At 39.7% G+C, this 24,242-nt stretch overlaps 1 protein-coding gene across 3 annotated transcripts in view; it reads left to right on the forward strand.

Moving 5' to 3' along the window:
* Positions 1-24,242, forward strand: part of CRB1 (crumbs cell polarity complex component 1) — a 132,444-nt gene that overhangs the window by 59,588 nt on the left and 48,614 nt on the right. For all 3 annotated transcript variants that reach the window (XM_074596852.1, XM_074596850.1, XM_074596851.1), the window contains exons 6-10: positions 12,106-13,059; positions 16,625-17,175; positions 17,567-17,732; positions 20,425-21,331; positions 22,996-23,124. In XM_074596852.1, coding sequence (XP_074452953.1) covers positions 12,106-13,059; positions 16,625-17,175; positions 17,567-17,732; positions 20,425-21,331; positions 22,996-23,124 — 2,707 coding nt within the window. The remainder of the gene's footprint in view (positions 1-12,105; positions 13,060-16,624; positions 17,176-17,566; positions 17,733-20,424; positions 21,332-22,995; positions 23,125-24,242) is intronic.

Genomic DNA, 24,242 nt, shown 5'->3' on the forward strand with positions numbered 1-24,242 from the left:
GCAACCCCAGCTCTCTCAGCCTCGCCTCATGACAAATTTTCCAATCCCTCAGTCACCTTCACGGCCCTTTCCTGGACCTGCTCCAGTACCTCCACTTCTTTCCTGTATGTGGGGAGCCCAGATCTGGACTTGATGTGGTCCCACCAGTGCTGAGGAGAGGTGAAGAGTCACCTCCCTTGAGCTGCTGGCAGAACTTCATAGGTTCCTGAAGGGTGCCTATTTCTCCAGCCTATTGAGGTCCTTCTGACTGGCAGCACAACTCTCTGGTGTACGAAGAACTCTTCCCAATGTTGTATACCCATGTGTGTATGTATATATACAATTCCAATTTTAATGTTAATGAAAAAAATAAATAATCACTTTAATGCTTTTGTTGGATTGGACTCAGCAGTTTTACGGTTTGCTGGCAATTAATTATCACTGATAAGTCCAAGGTCTAAGTTCTTCTCAAGGACATAAAGAGTATGTTTGGACACTGAGCAATAAAAATAAGCTGGTAAAGTGAGCTTTAAAATTAATTTTATGTGATGTACTATATAAAAACTCTTATATGAATCGTTCCCTGTAGCATCTAGCTCTTAATTATTCAATGTTTGCTAATACAAGGAGCAAGTGATAAAGCCTAGTATTTTTATGTCTGCTCATTTGCACTGTTTGAAATAAACTCTGAGGTGAGGACAGTAAGGCACAACCTGCTTCTCTTTAGGTACCTGGACTGATTTTTTTCAGGTACAAGGGGAATTTCAAAGAAGTTAAGCTAGCCTTTTACTGATCACCTGAGTGTTGATCCCTTTTAAAAAAATATTTGAATTAACTTAGAAAAGGACTTCTGCTGATCGTGTAGGGAGAACTGGATTAAGGAAAGCACGCTCTTCCCCTGGCTGACAATGAACTTTCAATAAACAGTCTCGCAGAGAAAGGAAAAAAGCCTAGTATAGACAGCTAATTTATGCTGATAATTAACTGCTAGAAATAGATTCAGTGGATCTGATTCAGATTGCTCTCCCACCGCTGTAATTCTTCGAGTCTGGCTGTGTTAACAACATGACACTATTATAGAGAATCATAATGATCAATACAGTTATGGCTGTAGTCACTGTCCTATGGGCACTATTTTTTTCTTAACAAAGAGGGTTCAGAATCTGTTATTAGGCCTGTTTGTGAGGCCAGAACATCACCACCTATAAGTAAATCACTACCTATAGTAACAAATAAAGAAAACTACTTAAATGCTGTACTGTGAACACGTCTGCACAGCTACAGGAGTTAACTCTAGCACATAAGGCATACAAAAACTAGATTCAATCTAGTTAAATCACATACTCATAGTATGACCCAGGAAATCCCCCAGTAAGACATCCAGCAGTCCATGGCAAGCACACACAATCTCAGCTGACGTTCATGCTATCCCATAGCCATTGGGATTATTATGTGACCTAGCAAAAGTGAAGCTAGTTTGGCTCTCATGCTTCCCAGCTTCAAGATGCATTAAGCATATGAAACCTTGGATAAACAAAGCCATCGTTTAGAGGAGTTCTTGCACTGCAAAAGAACTAACATTGCAGGGAATGAGAGAAACGAACACCACTGGTGAAGTGAAAAGAGGTATGATCTGATCTCCTGCAATTCCCACTGATACGGAACTGGACTGAAAGATCACAGTCTGAAGTCTAAGGTCTTCTGCATCTACATCAGCTCTATAGCAAGTCACAGCTATTTACACAGGAAGGAAAACATGCATCAGGTGGAGTAATTGCCTTACAAAAAAAATTGTAGAAGTGGATAGTTCAGGGTAAAAGACTTGTTTTTCTGTATTTAAAGTGATAATAAATTCTGTAGAAATATATACTGTAGGAATAGAGAAGTGTAATTATACACAGCAAAAATACAGATCATGCCATTTATACAGCTATGCTATGCACAGCTCAAAATACACACAGCATAAACATGTTATGTATGTTCACACTTTCATATTTTATATTTTTCTATTCTCAGGTCTCCATTCTCAGTTAAGCTCTATAAGCCCTATTAAAACTATGATTTTCTAGCCTACTGGCTTTTTCAGTTTGTTTCAATGTGGACTGACAATGAAGTTATGTAAATACAGTCACTTTTGTATGTTGCAGAGATTCGCATTGGTTTTAATAAAATGAGAAAATCTTGCAAATGACTGAATTTTTCCCAAGCACTGTTTCCAGGGCAGAAGCCGTTTCACACTAGACAGCACAGTGGCTGCGCTTGCCTACCTCACTTAAAAGAAATAGGAAGCAGTCAACAAGAGACTGGGTAGAAAATCCCTTTTAGGGGAGAGCGGACACAGCATACATGTCTCAATGGAAGTGTTCATCAACAGCAAGCACTCTTTTAAAGCCTGTAAGTGTTTGTGGGACTGAAAATTAATCTGTTTTCCAATTCCAAAGTGAATCATATGCTCCAAACAGATTTTCAAGTCAATGAAACATGACCTTGTGTGATCTAATTAAACAACTCAAAGGTATTGGTTGTTTTAAGATCCCTCTGAATATACTTCAGTTCAAATGCACACACATCATCTGTATGTACAAGATCATAAATCTACAAAAAATGCAAATCAGATCATTAATGCTTTGAATTTGACAGTCTTACCACAGTTTTCTAAAAGGTAAAACATGAAAAAATCCAGAATTATATATACTCTTTTTTACAACTTAAAGAACACACAAAAAGCATACTACAAGCAGAACATCAAATACCTTTTTTTGGCTTCCAGATATCTGGTCCATAAGCACACACAAACTAATCAAATTCTCTGAAAACCACTATTCCAATTTCTCCTCTGGATGATGTCCTGACTTTTGAGCGGAGCACTGCACCGGGTGATAACCTTGGAAGGTCCCTTTCAATCAAAATTTTTCTATGATTCTATCTTAATTCTCACATTTTGTGAATTGACTTCTCTGGTCAAGCACACATGACTATCTTTATTAAATTACAAAAAAAATATGATTTTTTTTTCTAATTTTATTTTTTTAGTCTTTTGTCTTTGGCATTGCTCCTGTGGTCTCCTTGCTCCACTCTCAATTTTATCTCAGACCTCTGAGTAGACCTTGTCTCTGATCTGGAGTCTTTCTCAGCATCCCTTACATTTCCTGTAGAGATTAATTGTCATACATACACATACTCCATCCTCTTACTTCCCATAAATGCCTGTGCGTCTAACAAGAACGCTGTCTCAAAGGCCAACATATCTTTGGGGGTACCAATGATTATGTATTGTCATTTCCTTTTTCCTATTAACATTTTTCTTTACTTTTTCTTCTTTTAATCTCCAAAATCTTACCTGCAATTTTGTCTTCTTTCTTAATGGCATCCTTCATAAATCACCTTTCTCCACTTTAACCTGTCACACCCTGTAATTATGCTCTCCCTCCTCTCATTGACCCTTCCTAGCTCATACCAACAGTGTGGCCACAGCTACAGACACGTTCGTGGAGCCAGAAAACCCACTCAAGAGGGATGCTGCCTGGGAAAACTGGGCTGCCACCGTTTGATTTTCTTTCTTACCTCCATCTGTCAAATGCACCAGCAGCTGCCTCTTTTACCTATATATAAAGCTGAGTCTAAAAGTAGGGAAATGAAAGGAAAATGAGTGCCACGCAGGGACATATTTCTTCACCAAGTTTTTCTTTACTCCAGATTCAGACCCTAATCCTACAATTGGATCCACATGGCTGGCTGTGTTAATCGAAATATGGGATGAAGGTGTAGGCTACAAGCAACAGTTTTGCCATGCTGCCCTTCTAGGACATGGCCCCTTGCCATTCACAGGCTATACGTGTCTGACCTCTGGCTGCGCCACTCCCACAACTTTGCCTAAGGAGCACTCACGGTCTGCAGAGCAGGCTCGTGAAAAAGGCTGGCTGGTCTACCCGGAAGCTGAAGCCAATGCTTAACTCGGTCGGCTGTTTCCAATATTTATAAAATAAAATAAACACACCAGATCTCACTAAACAACTAATCACCTACAGCATGTACATGATTTTCTTTTTTTTTTTTTTCAAATGAAAACTATTTTAGGTGTCACAAAACATGTGAAACAAGTGGAAAAACATTTCCAAGTACTTTTGCGCTCAGAAAATGTTTAACGATTGAAGAGATTAAGGGATTGGGGGGTTTTACTACTAAAAAAAATAATCCATTTTTACTGAAAATTCAAACTAGTCTATGAAGCTTCAGGCCAGCAACATTTAAAAAGATTGAGTTACAACATGCCATTCTAAATGTAGCACGTTATGAATTCCATACCCCTCAGCTAGAGTGACATATTTAATGATTAAGCCAAGTCACTCAACTCTATTTCTATTTTAATTTTTTTTTTCCTAGCCAGTATTAACTTTATATGTACATTTCAAATGGCAGGAGGAAAAATAGCAGAATAGTGAATTTGTCTGCAATAAAGGAATAACTAGCAAGGTCTTATGACTTTACAAAATTAGAGTTCTGTGTGAAAGGTATCATGTGCAAATTAGCCCAATGTTAGCAAATGCTTATTATCCCGCTATTTTAAAGTATCCAATTTTCCATGTGCTCCAGCTCTGCCCTGTACTCTGTCCTTCATTTTACATGAGCTTTTCCTGCTAAGACAGCAGCAAAAATTGCCATTCTAGATCAGATCACTGGTCACCTTAAGTTCAATATCCAATATGAGCCAGTTCTTTACTGAAGGAAAGCAGGAGAAAAAAAATCCCCTCACTTTCTCTATGCTGATGTACATAGGAGTAAAACCTCCTTCCTGACCTCCATGACAACTGATTTATGCCCAGAAGCATGAGTTTTAATTACGATGACATAAAGATGGTCAATTTATTTCCTTGCGCTTGCTCACTCATGAATGTGCATTTCCTCCTTCCAGCAAAGAGTAATTATCTCTTTGCAATTACCAGTGCAGATGTGGCAAAGTTAGAATTTTCGTGATTGTCTGCTAAGACCTGGAGCCCTGAAGAATATACGCTCTGCCAGATCTTTCCGCTGGCCTCAGTATTAATGAGTCCCTTGAAAAAAGTTGTTTCTGCCCGAGGTAGGATTTTGCAACAGACATTTCCAAAACTGTAAAATATAGGTGGAGGAAGTGTTATTGCAAACTCTTTGTCTTCATGTCCCATAAAGCATATTCTAAAGGGTGTGCTACAATTTGAGTTTCTCCAAGGTTTACTCCTGCTTGCATTTCATACCTGTATGTGTATAGATACATATATGCGCAGGTATAGTTTGACACCTCTACAGCTCAGTTGCTGGGAATTATTTTATTCAAGGAAGTCGTAGAAACATGGAAAAAGATAGAATTGGGACAGACATATAGATATCATTTGGGCTATCTGTGTGTCTAAGATACAGTCAGCTGACTTGTGTCACACTGCACTTTTGTCTCTAACCTATTTTTAAGGATCCAAAATAGACCTTATGGCCACCAGTGGATATTTTATGCCAAAGATTTGCGGCCTTATTATCATTAGAAATATTTTCCTGAAGTGTCACTTGGATCTTCCTTGGTGCAGGTCAAACACACGACTTCTTTGCTTGTTTGCTACAGTCTCAGGGAACAGCGTGCTCTGGTTTTTGTACTGAAAGATGTTACCGTGTCCCATTTCCTCTGCTTGTCTTTCGACTGCACAGTCCTAATTTTTTAGTCTCTCCTCACAAGTCATATGTTCTAGGCCTGTGGTTATGGTTGTTGCTCTCCTCTGAATTCTTCCCAATTGGTCCAAATCTTCCTTGCAGTGCAGTGAAAGTGTACTCAGTATTCCTGCTAAGGCATGGCCAAGGCGTTGTAAACTGAACTATTGTTCCACCTGATTGCTGGTTGTTCTGGCCTGAGACTATAGAAACTGAATGAGTCCTTCCGGAATCGAATCCAATATATTTCACACCATTTCTCTGATTTCTTATGTTCACCTATAAAGGTAATTTTGTCTTTAACACACTCAAAAGTTTCACTTGACCCTGCTTTACCAGACAAGTTAATAAGGAAACTTTCTATACCATCATCCACATCTTTTATGGAAACACCGACCAAAGCAGTTCCAGGAAAATCCCAAACCATACTCAATATAGCTGCCCAGTTTGACGGGGAACCGCTAACAATTACTTTCTGGGCAGGATTACATAAATTTTATACCCATTTTATGGTTTCATATAGATTTTTCTCCTTGGTTTGTATATGAAAATGTTATTAAAGACAGTATCAAACCCTTACTGTAATTAGAGTAACTGCCACCTTCTGTAACTCACTTGTTCTTGATAGGTTTGTTGAAAACACCCACCAGCAGTTCTGACATGGCTTCAGGCAGTTTGCTAAATATCCTGGTATGAAGTTCCTGTGTCTCCGAGTGTCATCAACTCCGTGTTTTCACTGAGCGGTAGCAGTGTGTGCCTGTCCCAACTTGTTGACAGTCTAAATGTTCATAATCTTTCCTCAGAACATTTATCAGGCAAAGCGCCTGACCATTACTGAGAACCTCCAACTTTTTCTTGTTATTTTCAAAATAAAAATGCATATTAAACTTCAAGCTGTCACATGAGACATCTTACGAGCACTACTAATGAAGCACATGCATGCTAATTTATCAAAATGAACTTCATTTTGTTTGAAGCTTCCTACCTTTCAAAGAGTCTGGATGACATTCTTATCACATGGTATTTGAATTTATTGTTGGAAAAATGACTCAATGTCTGTACCAGAGGCTGGAAGCAGAAGCGGTTTTCTGAGTACCACCATAAAAGCAATTGTGAGCTGTAGATTAGATGAATCCAAAGTTGTATCCTGCATAAGAGTCTTTTGGTGAACCTAGAAACAAATCTGACAAGAGATCAGGAATATCCTCATTAATGAATAAATGATTTGAGGAAGAAGAAGGAATTGAAACGCTTGCCAAAAATCAACGCTTTCTTGAGGATACGCTGAGAGAGGCTTCAGGATCCATTGTTGAAGTTTTAAAATGTAAAGCTGCCAAAACAAAGATCCCAATCCATGGTTTGCCATGTGCCACTTGGATGTTATAAATACCAACCTGGGGAAAGATTCTCTTGCTTTATAATTTCACTAATTACACAAAGAGATAGTGCTTTAGCAATATTTTATGCAATTCACCATGTAATAAAGTGTAATGAAAAGAAAAAAAAAAGTATGCTGCTTAATTTGTCACAGAAATAAGTAGTTCAATCTCCTGAACTCTATTTTCCTCTCATTAAATTAGGTCCAAATCATCATGTCTTGTTCAAGAGGTGAAGAAAGAAAATGTTTTAGTAAATTATTTTTTCCTGTCTTTAGTACACTCAGAAATCTACAGACATAATAGTACAACAGTACAATGACAGCCAATGGAACAAAAATACTTCATAAAATAAAGACATTAGATACAATTTTAGGTCTTTTCTATCTGCTTATTGAGATGTACAGTTTGTCTGAATGACAGTGACCATGAAAGAGTTGATCTGGGTTAACAAACCTCTTGAAAATGAAAGAAAATACAGTCTTAAAAAACACCACCTTGTAAAATAACAAAAAGTGACAAATGAGGTTTGAACGGGTCCTAAAAATATGCTTTTCCGTGAAGCATGATCAAGTTTAGTGTGAGCACACTTGGACAGAACATGCTGAAAAAGAATTTAAGTAGAATACATATCTATTGCGTAAGCAGTTTAATGAGTCTTACTTTAAGCCTTGTTGATCTGGCTTGGACAAAATACACCATCAGACTACATCAGCAGGTACAGAAGTGGAGCAAGCTAATCCTGGAAAGGAAGCCTTTAAATATTAAGCACTGGTTTGAATTTTACAGAAACTTACAGAAACTTGTGGACTGTTTAAGTGCTAAACCATCTTTTACCTTCAGAAAAATATGGTTGCAACTAGGATACAGGTTTACATCATTTTAATGACCATGTTTACAGGTAAATATTTTCTTTTTGTGTAATTATATGTGCACTTAGACTGTATTGAACGTGTAGTATCCATCCAGACTGCTTGCTTGTACTTGCTTGATATTTATATCGTGTCAAGGTACTGAAAAGGCAGAAAGCTGTAAACAGATTTCTAACCAAAGGTGTGTATCAAAAGTGTAACTTGGATAATACTTTTATAATTGTTTAATCAAAATGAAAATTAGTGGCATTTGGCAGAATTATGCTTGATTAATTGCTTTGGTCATCCTACTTCTGCAGGAAACCTTTGCTGCTAAATTTGAAACAGATAGTTTAATTAGGATGTTAACAGTTAGAAAATAGCTACCCTATAGTAATAACGTGTAAGTGAAAAAAGGAGACAGATATGAGTGGTGTTATCAAACTGAGTCAAAGGAGCTGTTTCATCTCTGTTTTGAATAAAACTTTGCAGGAGGAAAAAATAATAATTATCTATAAAAATACGATTAAAATATTCACATTATCTGAAGTTTTAGGTAGGTGTGTAATATATTTAGAAGAGAAAATGCTGAATGGTTTTACTTTACTTTTCACTTAAAAACAAAAATATGTTTAGCTGAGCTAACGTGTGTAACCACCGAAAAAAAAAGAATAGTTCCCCTTGCAATTGGATTTGGTATGTCTTACAGCTTTTGAGAATACTTTTTTTTACATGCTAAACTTCTCCTCCAACCTGAGCTATTTGAACTGCTTATACAGTTCTATAAATATTGACTAATCCTTTTATCTAGAGTGCTTTTATCTTGAGTGACAGTGGTCTTTGCTTGTATAGCAATTGGCAGATAACAAGCAATATCAACACTGCTTGTAAGAACAGCTGATTTATTTATTCTTGGTATGAAAAAAACCAGCTTATTATTTGTCTTTTGGTGTGACCTATATTTATTTTTGTGCTAATCTTATTATGAAATTGTAGGCACACAGATGTAAGTATATACGTGTGTTTATATATATATACACACAACTCTGCAAAATAATTATTTTGCAATGTATTATTAACATCATTACTTAAAAAGTAAGCATTGTATTCAGACACTGAAATGCTTATGAAATTGCTCGTATTTAAGTGGCTCTATGATAGTCACTTTGCATTTAGTAACTGGTGTTACTCATTTTCTATAGGCAAGGAATACACTAACAATAACATGTGCACCTCCTCGTAAAACTAGATTTATTTCTTCGTTAGACATTGATGCTTTTATTATCAAATGTGTTAGCTAAATTTAAAGGTAGAAACATATATGATATCCAAGTTTAGATTCTCCTGAAATGATTTCATTATTTTTATGGCTGATTCTATGAAGTAGAGAACAACACAGGCACTAAACATTATTGTAAAGTTGGGTTCAGTTGATGCATCTGTTTCATCCGTTCAGAGACAAGCCACTATTGCAAGGTGTGACTCAGACCACAAGCTCCCAGGCAAAGGTGGTGCCTCGTGGGTGCCCTGGGGTAATAAATATACACAGAGTCATCATGCGTTACTGAGAACGCAGCACCTAAATATCTAGCCATTCACTATGCTGATTTTTTTCTAGGAAAGGTTTTATAGGGGCTCCTAGTCTACAGATCCTTAAGCACGCTCTGACTGCTCTCAAGCCCTATGACGAGGCTAATACATCCCTGATCCTACGGCTTCGAGGCTGCTCTGATTTTTTATCTCTGACACAAAAATCAAGAGACGTGCATTTCTACAGCTGTCACGTTAAGACTGAGTTGTATACAAGACCTGTGGACACATTGTTCTTGATGTCAAAGCAGGGAAGGGAGCAATATCAGGCAGGAGATGTACTAAAACATTGACCAAAACAGGAAACAGCTCACAGTAACTTCACTTTTCATATACCAGAATAGCAAAAGCAGGACATGTCGCTAACACAGAAATTGCCACAAACTGGGCAAAGCAGGCATCGCTCTGGCCCCCGGTCAGTAACGGTTTGGGAAGTGCACTTCACTTTGAGAAAGTCAGTCCCAATGAGTCATATTTCTGCCAGGTGCCACCACACATTAAGGTATACATAGACATCTCACGTTGGACTAAATATGAGCCTGGCTGGAAACCCGAGAGAGACTGCTGCTGTCAAACCCCACTGCCAGAGCAGGGAGACGGCACTCGCTGCGTTTGATAATCTGAAGCTTCAAGTGGAGACTATATGCTCCAGCTGAAGACTGGTGAGTGAGGAGGATCACAAAAGAGCAAGCCTTTTATATACATGCTACGACCACTTCACTCTGGCTAATCTTTCCAACAAATCTCAACCAGTTCTCAGTTCCCTTCTGGCTCTCCTGTAATTTACCACTCTCCAAGATGGGTCTAGTTACAACTGTGATTGAATAAAGTGGACAGGCAAGGAATTAGGCTGAGTAACTACATTTATCTACTGTTATTTGAAGCAATTTATTGTGACTGAATGCTGCTTCGTAATTTTCTGTGAAAAATTGCTTTTTTTTGACTGTAAAAATAAAGCTCAATGCGAATTTGTATGTAAAATTAGGTGTGGTGCCTTGTACCTAGCTGCAGCTTGGTGAGTCTCAGCATACCTCATTATCTAATTTACAGGCACCAGTTTTGCTGTGAAGACAGGCATAATTACATCTATTAACTGCTTCGTGCTGGTAATACTAGTTTGAAAACTGACTGCAAAGTATATCTTATGTTCCTCTAGAATAACTGTGAAGAGAAGTGGAAATATTAGGAGTTGTACTTAGCACGAGTTTTCAAAAAAGTATTTGGATATTTTGCCTGCTTCCAAGGGAGATAAGAAACACATTTTCCCTGATCCATTGCATAGATATCGGTCACTTGATTGCTCAAGGGAGAAGTTACTATAATTACCACTTTATAGATGAACGACAGTGTAGAGGGATAAACAGATTAGTTTTACAAGAGGAACAGATTTGTTTTTCTTTGTGAAGTGTGATCCAGTAGACATACTTGGGTCACATCTATCAAATTACAGTGAAGTTGCGATGAGGAGCAATCCTTTTACCCAATATACCAGAAGCCGAGAATTATATGCAAGAGGAGGAAATATGAGTCTGTATTGCCCATCTTCTACAGAAGCTCTCTCATCACCGAGCTCTGACACATTTGAGAAAATATTCCTTTCATCTTTTCTTGCTTTATATTTTGCGTATAGGAGAGGTAAAGAAAGTTCACTGTAGATACACGGTACCAGGAATATTCTGCTGGGACACACAGGTTCAAACCCCTCCAAGAGCTTCTCTCAGATCACGTCCCAGGTGAACTCTCCACACAGTATGAGACCATGGCTGGCGGACCAGAAGTCACCGCTGCCTCTTTTTTGGAAGAATTGAGATCCATTGTTCATTTGTGAATAACTGCAGTACGCACCTAACCCTGAAGTGCAGCAACTGCTCACTCATGGTGGATGGGGTGCGTCTCACGGCATCTTGCCCACACCACCAATAGGATGTAGGTTTAAGTTCTTTGGATTTCTTATTGTCACACTGCGCAGCTCCCTCCTCACTCTCCAAATTTAGTTCTTCAGATAGCCAGCTTGCTGTGCATACGTTTTGCAGGGATGTTCGCCTACTTGTCAGTCTGTCCCACTATATCATATAGTACTTATAAGTCCTGTGGCTCTCTCTTGAAGATCGTTGCTCTAAGATGTTTCATATGGGACCAGGAATACTAGTCTGTAATTCTTCTACTGTTTGAATGAATGTGAAAGAGAAGAAAAGACCAGCAGACTCATCAACTTACTGTATTATGAATATGAATTAAGCAACAATTCTTGGCTTTTTATATGTGATAAATAATTCAGTTCCTCTCAAAGCATTCTAGATATCCGCCACAGAATAGGTGGGAAACAATTACTTGGGCGCATCTTTTGGAGGTGGTGTTTATCTCAACTTCATCACATTATCCGTATCAAAACTGCCAGTTTAGTTGCATATTTTCTCTAAAATGTGATTATCGCTAAGGTGTTTATATAATTCTTTGCACAAGAAAACCATGGCATGTGAATGGTATTTTTATATTTAACATGGTTTAGACTTGTTAGTCAATCAAGACATTCCCCTCTAATTAACGAAAATTTAATAAAACTCATGTTATCAAAAATGTCATTTTGGGCTCCAATTATCCAATCCAAAATGTCTAATTCTTTGCTTATTCTTCAGGTACTCACTGTGATGAAGACATCAACGAATGTTACACGAACCCTTGCCAAAATGGTGGAATCTGTGAGAATTTTCCTGGGAATTACACTTGCCATTGCCCACCTGCAGACAAAGAAGGGATTTATTATGGTGGCTGGAACTGTACAGAAGTCCTCCGTGGCTGTACTGATCAGCAATGCCAAAACAATGGAATATGTATCCCACATTTAAAAAATGGCCAACACGGATTCAGCTGCGTGTGTTCACCTGGGTATACTGGAATGCACTGTGAAACCGTAACAACATTTTCTTTTCAAGGAAACAGTTTCCTTTTGTTGAAGAATCCTGTGACTCCTAAAAAGGAATTTTTCTATAACATGAACCTGAGGTTTCAGACTGTGCAACCCACGGCTTTGCTGTTTTACCGAGGGGAGAAAAACACATTTGCGAAGCTGGAGTTACTGAATGGCTACTTACAGTTATCCATGCAAGTCAATAACCAGCCACAGGCTCTTTTGCATATTTCACATAATGTCAGTGATGGAGAATGGCATTCCGTGGAGGTAACCTTGGCAAGAGCTGTTACTCTTAATTTGCCTGACAGCTCTTGTGTAGAATCATGTCTCAATAAAACGTCTGCTATGATAGATAACGATCACGTGATGCTTGCATTTCAGAGCACGTTTTTGGGCGGCTTACCAGTGGGGAATATTAGCGGCAACTCTCTGCTTAACACCTATAATATACGTTCTGCACCTTCATTTGTAGGCTGTCTCCAGGACATTGAAATAGACTTGAATGTTATTACTCCAGAGAACCTATCACCTGAATCATCTTTAAATGTCAGGACAGGATGTACTAAAAAGGACTGGTGTGAAACTCACCCTTGTAAGAACAGGGGACGCTGTACCAACCTGTGGCTGAGCTACCACTGCAATTGCTACCGGCCCTACACAGGGCCGAGCTGCGCAACAGGTAAGGGAATGCTGCTGGCGTTCGTCTTTTAAGTGGTTGCTGAAAACATGATCATAAACAATCTTGTTTACCCGGTGATGAAACGGCGTGACCCTTGGGATCTCTGGAGCTTATTGTCAACTGGTAAGAAAGTGCAAGAGGTTAGTAGTAGCACGCCTTCGTTATTTTCTAGTTACTTTCCCGGGAAGGCTGCTTTTCAGCCTGACAAAAAAAGTCAGGCTAAACTGGTGGATTCCACTCATCCAATTTTAAAATCTTCTTAGTGCTCTTAGCACACCATAAACTCTGGAAAACTGTAGTTCACTGGAGGTTATGCACCCTGAGTAAAATTTAGAAAGCAACCAAGTCACTTGGAGTTTAAGTAAGTCTTACTTTCAAAGCATTCTTTGAAAATTTTATCCTCAAGCTCTCTAGGCTTTTATAAAGAAACTCATTTAAGGCAATGAAAGGCAAGCAAAAGTAGCGCAAGTTAAAAAAAGACAGATTCCAATTTTAAAAAATGAACAAGATTATATTATTAACTTAATCTGATTAGCCCAAGGAGAAGGCAGGGTTTCAGAGGCTGGAAACAGGGCCCATTCATCTCAGCTGGTCCTGGGCAGCTCTGGACAGTCGCTACCGAAGGCGGCCGTTACCAGAGAGCTGCTTGTTGGCCAGAGGGAAACGTGTCCATGTCTCAGCAGCAAAAGAGCACGTCTCAGCAAACAGCCTCTTTGGCAGTGACCAGCAGGAATACACAAGCCACAGATGCCCATAGCGCTTTCCCTGCTGCAAAGGGTCTTCCCAAGCGCAGGCTGAGGCAAAGTGGAAGGACAACAGGAGGTCCCTCCCCAGCTCCCCGCTCTGCTGCATCTGCTGTGTGAAACCCTCTGGGGCTGTAAATACAGCCCCCCTCAGGAACGTTTTGGGGTGGACTCTGCAGTCTTTCCTCAGCAAAAGTTTTAGGGAATTCAAACAAGCAGTTTTGTTTAAGAAAATTGTACAAGACCGAGTCTTTCACGCAGCACCCTTGCCCCTGCTTCCCTCTCTGCCCCCTTACTAACCATCCACACATGGTCAATCATAGCAATGTTTAGGGAGGAAGAAATACATACATACACACACGTATACATACATACATATATACATGCATACATATATTTATGTCTATATACTTGCCAAGTGGACTGGAAAAAATGAAGCCCAACAGCCGAGCCACGGTTAGATCGGAATGGACAGATCCTAAACTGGTGTAAACTGGTGTGGCTGCACTGCCGCCAGTGAAACTACGTTGATTTACATCAGCTGAACAACTGGCCCCAGGGGTTTATTGAATGCATTGCGGCAGAAAGCTGTAACTTGAAATACATTTCAAAATGTTTAAATACAATTTCATTTTGTATGCTATACTTAATAGTTATCAATACTTTTCAATAGTTTTTCTTTTTGGTTTTATTGCAAAATGACAAAGTCTGAGAGGTAATTGTAACAGACTTCTTTGAAGTCTAGCTGTAATTTATCCAAAGATTTGGAAAGCAACTTTAGAGTGGAGGACAACATCTGGTAAATATGTTTGCCTCCTTATATGAAGCAAAATTAAAACCAGTCAGGGCCAGGAGAGGCTTATACTGGCATTAGAACTGTTGAGAATGATTAGAAAGCATGCTTTTTTTTTTTTTTTTTCCTTGCTGACCACAATATTCCTTGCAAATCATGGCACCATGCCATTTTGATACATGGGTTCTAGATATATGCCATATTTAAAAGACTGTGGCAGGTTTCTTAAAAGGCAGAGTGGGGGAGACTTGTGGTAAAGGATAACATAAGACTTGCTAGTGTCTTTTTGAAGAAAAGTCGCTGCCAAGTATTTAATTGACAAGAGGCAATATTTTCTCTACATATACAAAATAACAAACAGATGTTGACTCATTTTGATCAACATCCAGATGTTGTGACCCAAGAGGTTAATATTGACCAAGGTGATGCTAGCCATCTCATCAAACCGAAGATCAGATTGATGAGATAGATATATGTGTATATTTATGAATAGAGAGAAATGCAACAAAGTAATTGTAAACATGAAATACCTTTTGGAAGATTAATGCTTCCTTCTAATACTGCAAATGCGGAATCCTCATTCTAGCAGAAATTTTCTTTTTACTCTTATGAAAAAATATCTCAGTCTCTAGTACCACCTTATAGAGAAGACACAACTTGGAGAGATTTAATGCCTGAAAACACCCATTTCAACAAATATTTATTTCTAAATACCAGAGTTTTAACAAGCAGACGTAGGTATATTGGTAATATTCACAGAATTAAAATATTTCAAATTTAATTTATTTATGAAATTGTCTGTTTTGGAACAAGTAAGGGATTTATTCCTGTTGCTAAATAATATTACCATGCCACATAGTAGTGCAATGTGGTTTTTAAGGGTCTGTTGGGGCTTCACAGTCGGTCCCCTATTTTCATTGTTTTTTTTAATGTAGTCATAAAAAAAAGTAGTGCTGCAGGCGGAAACTTGGCCTATGAGGTCTCGCTCTAGGAGTTTTACTGCACAAAAGAGGACTGATTCTTTAGCTACGTGAGCATTTTTAAAAAGCTTGGTTTATTCTTTCTATGAATTTGATGTATTAAAAATAGCTCTTGAAAGTGTTTAGGCAGGAAGTCTATAATATTGAGGACAAGATCACGAAACTTAAAATGTAAAAATAGAAACACTTTGTTGTGCTTTAACGAGATGATTCATCAGAATAAAATAAGGTTTGGGCTACATATTTTGTATCCTTACAAGTCTGAAAATCATTACTGAAAATATAGAGTAAGGGAGAGAGACAGATGGTTTTGGTTTAATCGTTTTAATTGATAAGCACACACACACAAAAAAAAAGGTTTACTCAATCCTGGATCATTTTTCCTCCACGACACCATAGCATTGTGGGCACTCACAGGACTGATCACGATTCGTAACTGGATACAAGCTGATGTGTATCAGCATATGTGGAGCCCCAGCAACAGAAAGTCTGTCAGAGAACTGGGGAGTCCAAGCAACACCAAGTAGGTGCCCTGTTTGGAGATTTTAGACGAGAGAGGTTTGCTGAGCAGCTTTCGGCTATTTCTACAATTGGAATCAGGGCAAAAAATATCACAAAGTTCCAGAATTACATTAACTTCCATGGTCATCAGAGGATCAAAGCAGCTAGGTTCTTTTCAAAATGATCTTTCTGAGGACCAATCCAGGAAACTATGGAAATCTGTCCTTGTTTAACCATTTGAAAACACAGCATTACACAGAGCATGATAAAGGGGAAAAATATGCCCAATAATATAACATCTGGTCCTGTACTGGGGCTTAATGCTACAGCCATGGAAGCCAACAGGAATTTTGAAATAGAAGCTATTTACAGCTGGATCAAGTCTTTATTCATCCATAAATACCAGCACATCTTACTACCATACGTAAATATTACTAGAAGTAGCTATTTGATCGTTGCATTGGCTCCCTTGTCATGTAGCCCTAACTATTTCATTTTTCTCCCTTCTTCTCTTTCTTTTTATCTTTTCCCGTATCTCTGACCTCAAGAGTACATTCCAGGCCGGTTTGGATCTGAGGACTCCTCAGGCTATGCTGCTTTTTCTCTTGGTGCCACTCAGAACGAAAATTTGGACATATCAATGTTTGTCCGAACACGCAAATCTTCTGGCTTGTTACTGGCTTTGAGAAACAGTACTTACCTCTACATAAGAGTCTACTTGGAAGGTGGGAAACTCACACTGTTAGCTCTAAATTCTGTGAAGTTAGTAGGGAAACACTCCATGAACGATGGAAACTTTCACTTAATAACATTAAAAATAGAACCAAATAAGATGGAATTGTTCCAATCCTCTCAATACCTAGGCTTTATTTCTACTCCAGTACTAACCATCCAAAGTAAGGATATTCTTTATATCGGAGGCCTACCAGATAACAAAGAAATTGATAGAAATGGCAGGTATTTCAAAGGCTGCATCCAAGATATAAGAGTGAATCACCAGCCGCTGGAATTCTTCCCCATCACCAATCCACTGAATTCTTTTATCAACCGAACTCTGATCAATGTCACCCAAGGCTGCACTGGTGACAACCTCTGCAAGGTAAGAATGACATTTTTCAGAGTATTTTCATGTGTTTATAATGGGGGATTTCTTTTAATTTTTTGTCCATTTCCATACACATCCATTTGATGATAATGACATTTTAGAAAAATATCTAAAAATGCTAGGAAGCATTTTGGTTGAGTTATGCTACATATGATAAATATCAGCAGCAAAATGTATTCGCATAGGGAGGATTAAAATATTTTAAGGTTGAAATACCGTTTTTCACCAATTATTAAACATGCTGTGCTGTCATAGTACTGGTCTTTATCACTTTCCTTCTGAAATAAACAGAATTCTCCTTTTTGCCAAACAGCCCCCCACCCTTAGAGCTGGGAGTTCACCAGCCTTTATTCATACTTAGGTTGTCTTTTTTCTTTCCCCATAGTCCAGCCCTTGCCACAATGGTGGTGTGTGCTATTCAATCTGGGATGACTTCACGTGCACATGCCCCCCTAACACAGCGGGGAAGGCATGCGAGGAAGTTAAGTGGTGTGAGCTTGGACTCTGTCCTCCTGAAGCACAATGCCAGCTGGTGCACCAAGGATTTGAATGTAGGTACATTTCTGTTATTCTTGTCATCTTTGGAGATTAGAAACAATAGAAAATTTCCTCGGTGTTTCCTTAAAACTCCATTTTTCCTTCGTTTAAAGTTCATTCAAATGTTATTTCCATATTAAAATAACGTCAACTGTAAGTAAGAGTACTGGGGAGAATTTGCCCTGCCAAACCCAGAAATTTTCAACCAGCTGCCCTGACACAGATGTTTAGAGGGCCTTTGCTTTTGACTTACTCAACACAAGTTGTCAAGGTTGTACAATAGATCAGTGCATTGCTGGAGTGTGAGTGTACCCCTCACACTTCCACTGCAAAGAGATAAGAGGGTATCCAGTGTCGGATTAACATGAGGGTGTTCTGCATCCTCCTGAAAAGACAAGCTACATGACATACGTTGCATCATTTGATTTTCTTACATGTTAAATATCTTTGAAGAAAGTAACCTTAATACCAGCAGTATGGTTATTCAACTACTATCGTCATAAAAAGCACCTGCATGCCAAGTAGTATATTTGAAAATTGATGACCATTAGCAGTTTTAAGAACATTAGTCACACTGCATATCTCTTTCCTTCTCCACTTTCCTTCTCCTTCCCAGCCTGGAGCAGGATTTAAAAAGCAAGTAAGGATTTTTAAGCAATATTTTTTTTTTTTTGCTCTCAAAGAAAGCCCTAACGATGCTGTGAAGGAAGATAAATACACATACAGTCTGATGGGAGCTGTTAGAATGGCTGACTCTTAGGAATGGGAAGGTTGGTCAACAAAAGATTTCTGTCACGGACAATTTGCTGACAGACCAATATGATATTATTTTTGTTGAGATGATTGTTAGAAGCAGCATTGCAGCACTTGTTAAAATTTAGAACTGAAATTAAAATAATTGCACTTTCTCTAATAGGCGTCCTTAGTTAAAACATCAAAATACGTTCTCTCATAAACTTTCCTATTGCATATTACAGCAGACTGTAAACACACACGGACAGCGAAGTGAAAACTATCTGAACTGTTTCCTTTTGCTAAACTCAAGGTCATTTACACATCTAGATCACTTTTGGATTTCTGTGCTGGTTTATATGGCAACAGTAGGGAGTTTTACTAATAGATATTAAAAAATTCCTGCCCTATAGAGCTGTATTTTTAGCTAGTTGTTTTCTTAACTACAGCATAGACTTCTTGTTGTTCAACTCAAGGTAAGGAAAGAAAGAAAGTTTACTGGCCAGTGAGTTCTCTGACAGCCTGGTGCTCTGGCTACCATTCTAAGCTAAGGCACAGAAAGAGTTGTCTTCCATGGGCTCTGGCTATAGTTCCACTTAGATGGCTACAATTAGCAAGTCCTTTAGGAAAACATGCACTCCAAAAAAAGAGAAAAAGTCAGTACAGGAAGATGACACGGGGAACATCAAGTAACAGCAAAACCAAATGCACAGCGTCACAACTGAGAGTAAAAGCGCATCCAGATGGCTTGCTGTGCTCAGGACTTAATAAGACTTCTACAGGAGTATTTTAGCTTTATGAACTTAAAAAACTCAGCTTTGTGAGGCGTGCAAAATCAGAAATAATTTTGAAAAGGTGTGACTTTCATTTTTAGTATGGTTTCCTCTAGGGAAACTTTTCCTATGAGAAAGACACCACAGTTGGTGTGCTAGGCAACGTGGTTACACCTCCGCTGCCTTAGTGTCAGGATACGCAGTCAATAATTTCGTACTGGGATTCACAGGCGTTCTTTTCACCAGGATTTACTGCCCAGAGATAGTGCAGGAACCCCCCCTTATCTTAGTGCTGGGATCTTGCAAAGCTAAATTTGTCTGAAGTACAAAGAGAAGACATGCCTTCCTGTCTCTCCTCCCTGTCTATAATCCTCACGAATCTCAGAACGTGCAAATTCACAGCCCAGCGAGTTAGCGCGTTTTAGAAAGACATCTAATGAAAGATGTCAAATACCTTTGTGAAGACATCCATAAAACTGCCATGCTGTTGCCCATCAATTTTCGGTCGCCGCAGTTCAAACAAAGCCCTCTGCTGCCCCGTCAGTCCCGCCAGCCCAGGCTCGGTGCCCTCAGCAGGGCTGCGGCAGTGCCCACACGGCAGCAGAAGCTGGCTTTAACGTGACAGCCACCACTCTTCTTACGTTGATTTTGAAGGGGCTTTTGGCCAGCTGACTTCAATTAAATTAATCCTGTTTGCATCAGGGAGAGCAAACTGGGATCCAATCAAATACTTTCTAAAACCTCTTTAGTGGTTTTTCCAAGAAAAGAGGAATTGAGAACAAAGGTTCGCCCTGTCCAGATCTGTCATGGGGAATAACTAGCAAATGACAAATGTATATCTTCTTTTGAACTACCCTCTCAGCCTCAGGTTTACGTTGTATACGATCATGATCACCTCCTCTTTGCCTAAAGAGGAAAAAGAGACATAACACTAATTTAGAGTTATATCTTTAGAATTATAGCTTGAGATGATGCAAAGCAACACACTTCTGATGTCATTATAGCTGCTGCTGGCACTGCCCTGTAATTTCTATAACCAGAAGGGGCAGGCGAGGATAACTGAAACACTGGTGGAATTTGATTGTTTTTCAGAAAACCCAAAAGGACTTACATGATGGGGAGCATGGGGTGCTGCAGAGAGATTGTTCCACATGTATCGGTTTAAAGTTGGCCTGGTTTCTCAATTATTATCTTTGCACAGGTCTTGCTAATGCAGTGTTTAGTGGCCGAAGCAGTGCGATATTTTACAGAAGCAATGGAAAAATCAGCAGAGACCTCACCAATATCATATTTGGCTTTCGAACTAGGGACACTGACGTGATTCTGCTGTATGCGGAGAAGGAGCCAGAGTTTGTTATCATCAGTATTCACAACTCCAAATTAGTCTTTCAATTACAAAGCGGCAACAGCTTTTATAAGCTGACCCTTGCTAGCTCACTGCCCGTGAGTGACGGGAAATGGCACCAAGTGACGGTCTCTATGGTAGAGCCTCTGTCCCAGTTCTCTAGATGGCACATGGATATAGACAGCAAGAAAGACACCGCAACTAGCACAACTGCCGCAGGAAGCCTCAACTTTTTAAGAGACGAGACAGACATCTATGTGGCTGACAAGGCTTTTGACAGTCTGGATGGCCTGCGAGGATGCATGAGCACCATAGAAATCAGTGGCATTTATCTCTCATACTTTGAAAATGAGGACATCCCTACTAAAAAACCTCAAGAGGAGCAGTTTCTCAAAATATCCGCAAACCCTGCTCTTACTGGCTGTTCGCAGGTAGAAGTCTGCAGCTCAGATCCCTGTATGCATGAGGGGATATGTGAAGACTTCTATACTTCCTACCGTTGCATATGTCCCAAAGGATGGACTGGCACCCATTGTGAAGTCAACATCGATGAATGCTTTTCAAACCCCTGCATTCATGGGAACTGCACTGACGGGATCAGCTCTTATGAGTGCAGTTGTGAACCTGGTTACACAGGGGTAAACTGTGAAGAGGACATAGACAACTGCCGGGGCCACCAGTGTGCAAACGGGGCCACTTGCGTAGATGGGATTGATGGATATTCTTGCCTGTGTGCTGGTAACTTCACAGGAAAATTTTGCAGGTACTATAAACAAGACAGATCTGTATGATTTTGTCACGTCTCTTCTGAAGAATTATTACACCATTGGTGTCTCCATTTTAAATGTGCGTTTAATAAACTGCACATTACAGACCTGTATGTTGGCTGTTAGGCATCTATTTCTATATTAACCATGGCTGCAGAATTAATGTGTAAAGAGTCTGCAGTACCGCTCCGTTGGATGCGGACCGAGGCAGTGGAGAGATGGCAGCTGAGGCAGGGACTGACGAGGCAGAGCAGGGAGACAGGGAACAAGGCACAGCTCTGCTGCCAGCCTGGGTGACATGAGCTCTCTGATGACAGGATTACAAGTCCGACAGAGCTCAGATAGATGTGTGACAACTTTTTTTTTGGAAAAAAAGACTTTAAGGGTTTTGAATCTCTAGAACTATACTTTATTAGAGTAATAGAGCTCTAGAACTGTCAGCAGAGAAATTCAGAGTTAGTGGGTAAGAGAAAATAACATCAGAAGGGCTTGCAAGGAAGTTTTTCTCCCCACCCACAGCATCTTTGCTTTGTGGGTCTTTTGCTACAAGCTTACTCTCTCAGCCTAGCAATCCTGGCGGCTGCAGACACCACACAGCCCACTCTTATCATTTCTGAGGCCTCCTCACATACCTGTTTCTTATTCTTCTCAGATACCCGCATATAAAGGCTGCAGGCTCTTCCCTGGCCTCACTCTCCTTTACTTGCCCTTCTCTGTGTACCATAAACTTCTCCCTTCTGAGCACGACCTGTGCTCTCAGAGAAGGCAAAATCCTCTCCTTCCTCCAGAGGACTCCAACAAACCCAGTCTGGTGCAAAGCACGCAAGTCCCCCCCACACAAAAGTCCAAAGCACGCAAACAGACAATTGTCTTTGTGTTTCCCAGTCTTAGTCTTTTAGGCTATAATTACACAATTGCCAATTTTTGTTGACTATTTCTGAGTAGTGAGGACATCCTGAGATTTGAAGATGCCTTATATTGGCCGGTATGGCCAATCTTGTCCGCTAATTCTCTCTTTTGAACTCTTCTACTAAGTTGTCCAGGTGTCCCATAGATCCACATCATATAGGTAGCGTGTTGTCCCCTTTTTTTTGTTTTGTTTAGCTAAGAAATGAATCATTAACTTACCAGTAAATCCTTGGAAAAGGAAAACCAAATTCAGCAAATTAAAAAAAAGTTATTCAAAACATGTTTTGTGAGTCTTACACCTCAGTTCCTGCTCTCTTCCCTTTGGACGGTACCCCAGCCACTAACAGCGTTTCTCCCCCATCTCAGTTGCTCCCTACCACTAGCCGTGAGCATCCTGAGTAGCCCAGGCTCCAGGTGCGTCACTGCACACAGATGTGGGGTTTCCTTTCCAAAAAGGAAACCAGGGAGGCACTAAGAATGTGCAGCCCCTGAAACCGTGTGCTCGTTCACAGCTAAAACGTAATGCCTTCCCATTGGTATTGAATAGTATTTGCCAGCAGGAGCACTGCTCCCTCTACTTGGAGACTAACAGCGCTAGATTCTGCATTCAAATAACAAATTTGCAAGGTAGATCTAATTATTTTCTACTAAAGCAGTGGACTAGAGTGAAATTAAAAGCTGGGAGAGCATGAGACATCCAGAAACAAAGAAAGTGCAAATAACAGCTGCCATTTCCTTCTTATTTACCTAGATACAGAAGATTACCGTATACAGTTTGTGGGAACGAAGAGAGAAACCTCACCTGTTTCAACTATGGCAACTGCACCGATCTTAGCGGCGAGCTGAAATGTGTGTGCCTGCCTGGGTTTGCTGGAGAACGGTGAGATGCTCTGCCCAGCAGATTTTTGTGGAGCAATTCTTCCAGAAGCTGTTCCAGAAAGGTTGAGCGTGTAACAGCCCGAGGGGTTTTGCCCTCCTGCAGAAACACAGACAAAACAGTTGCTTAAGTTGAGCAGTTCCTTGCTTCAGTGGTTCTGAGGGCCTAAAAGTATAGCTGTTTTACTTAGACAACGATCACAAATTAATGCAGCAGGATTTAATCCAACATAGCACCATTAACTCCAGGGGAAGGTATTATTTCTTAGACAGCACTGTATACTTAATTCTATGTGGCTGTTTTTTGGATTCCATGCCCGTTTTGTATATAACAAGTTATGTTGTTATCTTTCTACAGGTGGGGACACATAAATATATATATCCTGCTCGTGTATAAAAATCAGCCGCAATACACTGACACACGAATATGCAAAACTGTTTCATTTTCACACATAGCATTGTGAATACACAATCTATTTTCCCACAGGGATGGTATGAGATGACGACATACCTGGTGGTGCTACAGCTTGTACCTTTCTTACTGAATGCTGCCATACAAAAACAGAATTATTATTTTAAAAACAAGTTCAGAAACACTTTTTACACGTTATAGTTTAGTCTGAAACAGAAGGGGCCTTCCGCTCAGTTAAATTTTTATCTTGTAGCATGTCGTCACAATTCACACTTACCATTTGATAATGTTCTGCAAAGAGTTCTGGAGCAGGGAGTCCTGACAGCCTCAGGGCATCAGGTGCTGTACAAATGTAGGAAGATGTTGTCCTAGTCATAAATCAGGCTGAATAGGTAAGGGCACCCTTTTGGGTAGCGAGAAAGGAAATGCCGTACGTGCTCTTAGTGAAATCAGCTTTACATCAGAGTTTAATATCCAAAAGTGCAGCAGGACCAAGCGATGCTGACTCTGCAAACAGAAAGAAGCTTTCAACAAACGGTTTTCATTCTCTCAAAAACTTATTAACTCACCAATTTTGTGAAAACAGTCCAATAAGCTATCAAAGATGCATGAAATGAAAATTTCCACCCACTCAGTGCAGAGTGTAGCTGGCAGACATGTCTGCATCATACTGTTTCGCTCATCCAGAAGGTCTGTGTACCACCTCACAA

This window comes from Larus michahellis, chromosome 8, assembly GCF_964199755.1.
Source record: "Larus michahellis chromosome 8, bLarMic1.1, whole genome shotgun sequence".
Lineage (NCBI taxonomy): Eukaryota > Metazoa > Chordata > Aves > Charadriiformes > Laridae > Larus > Larus michahellis.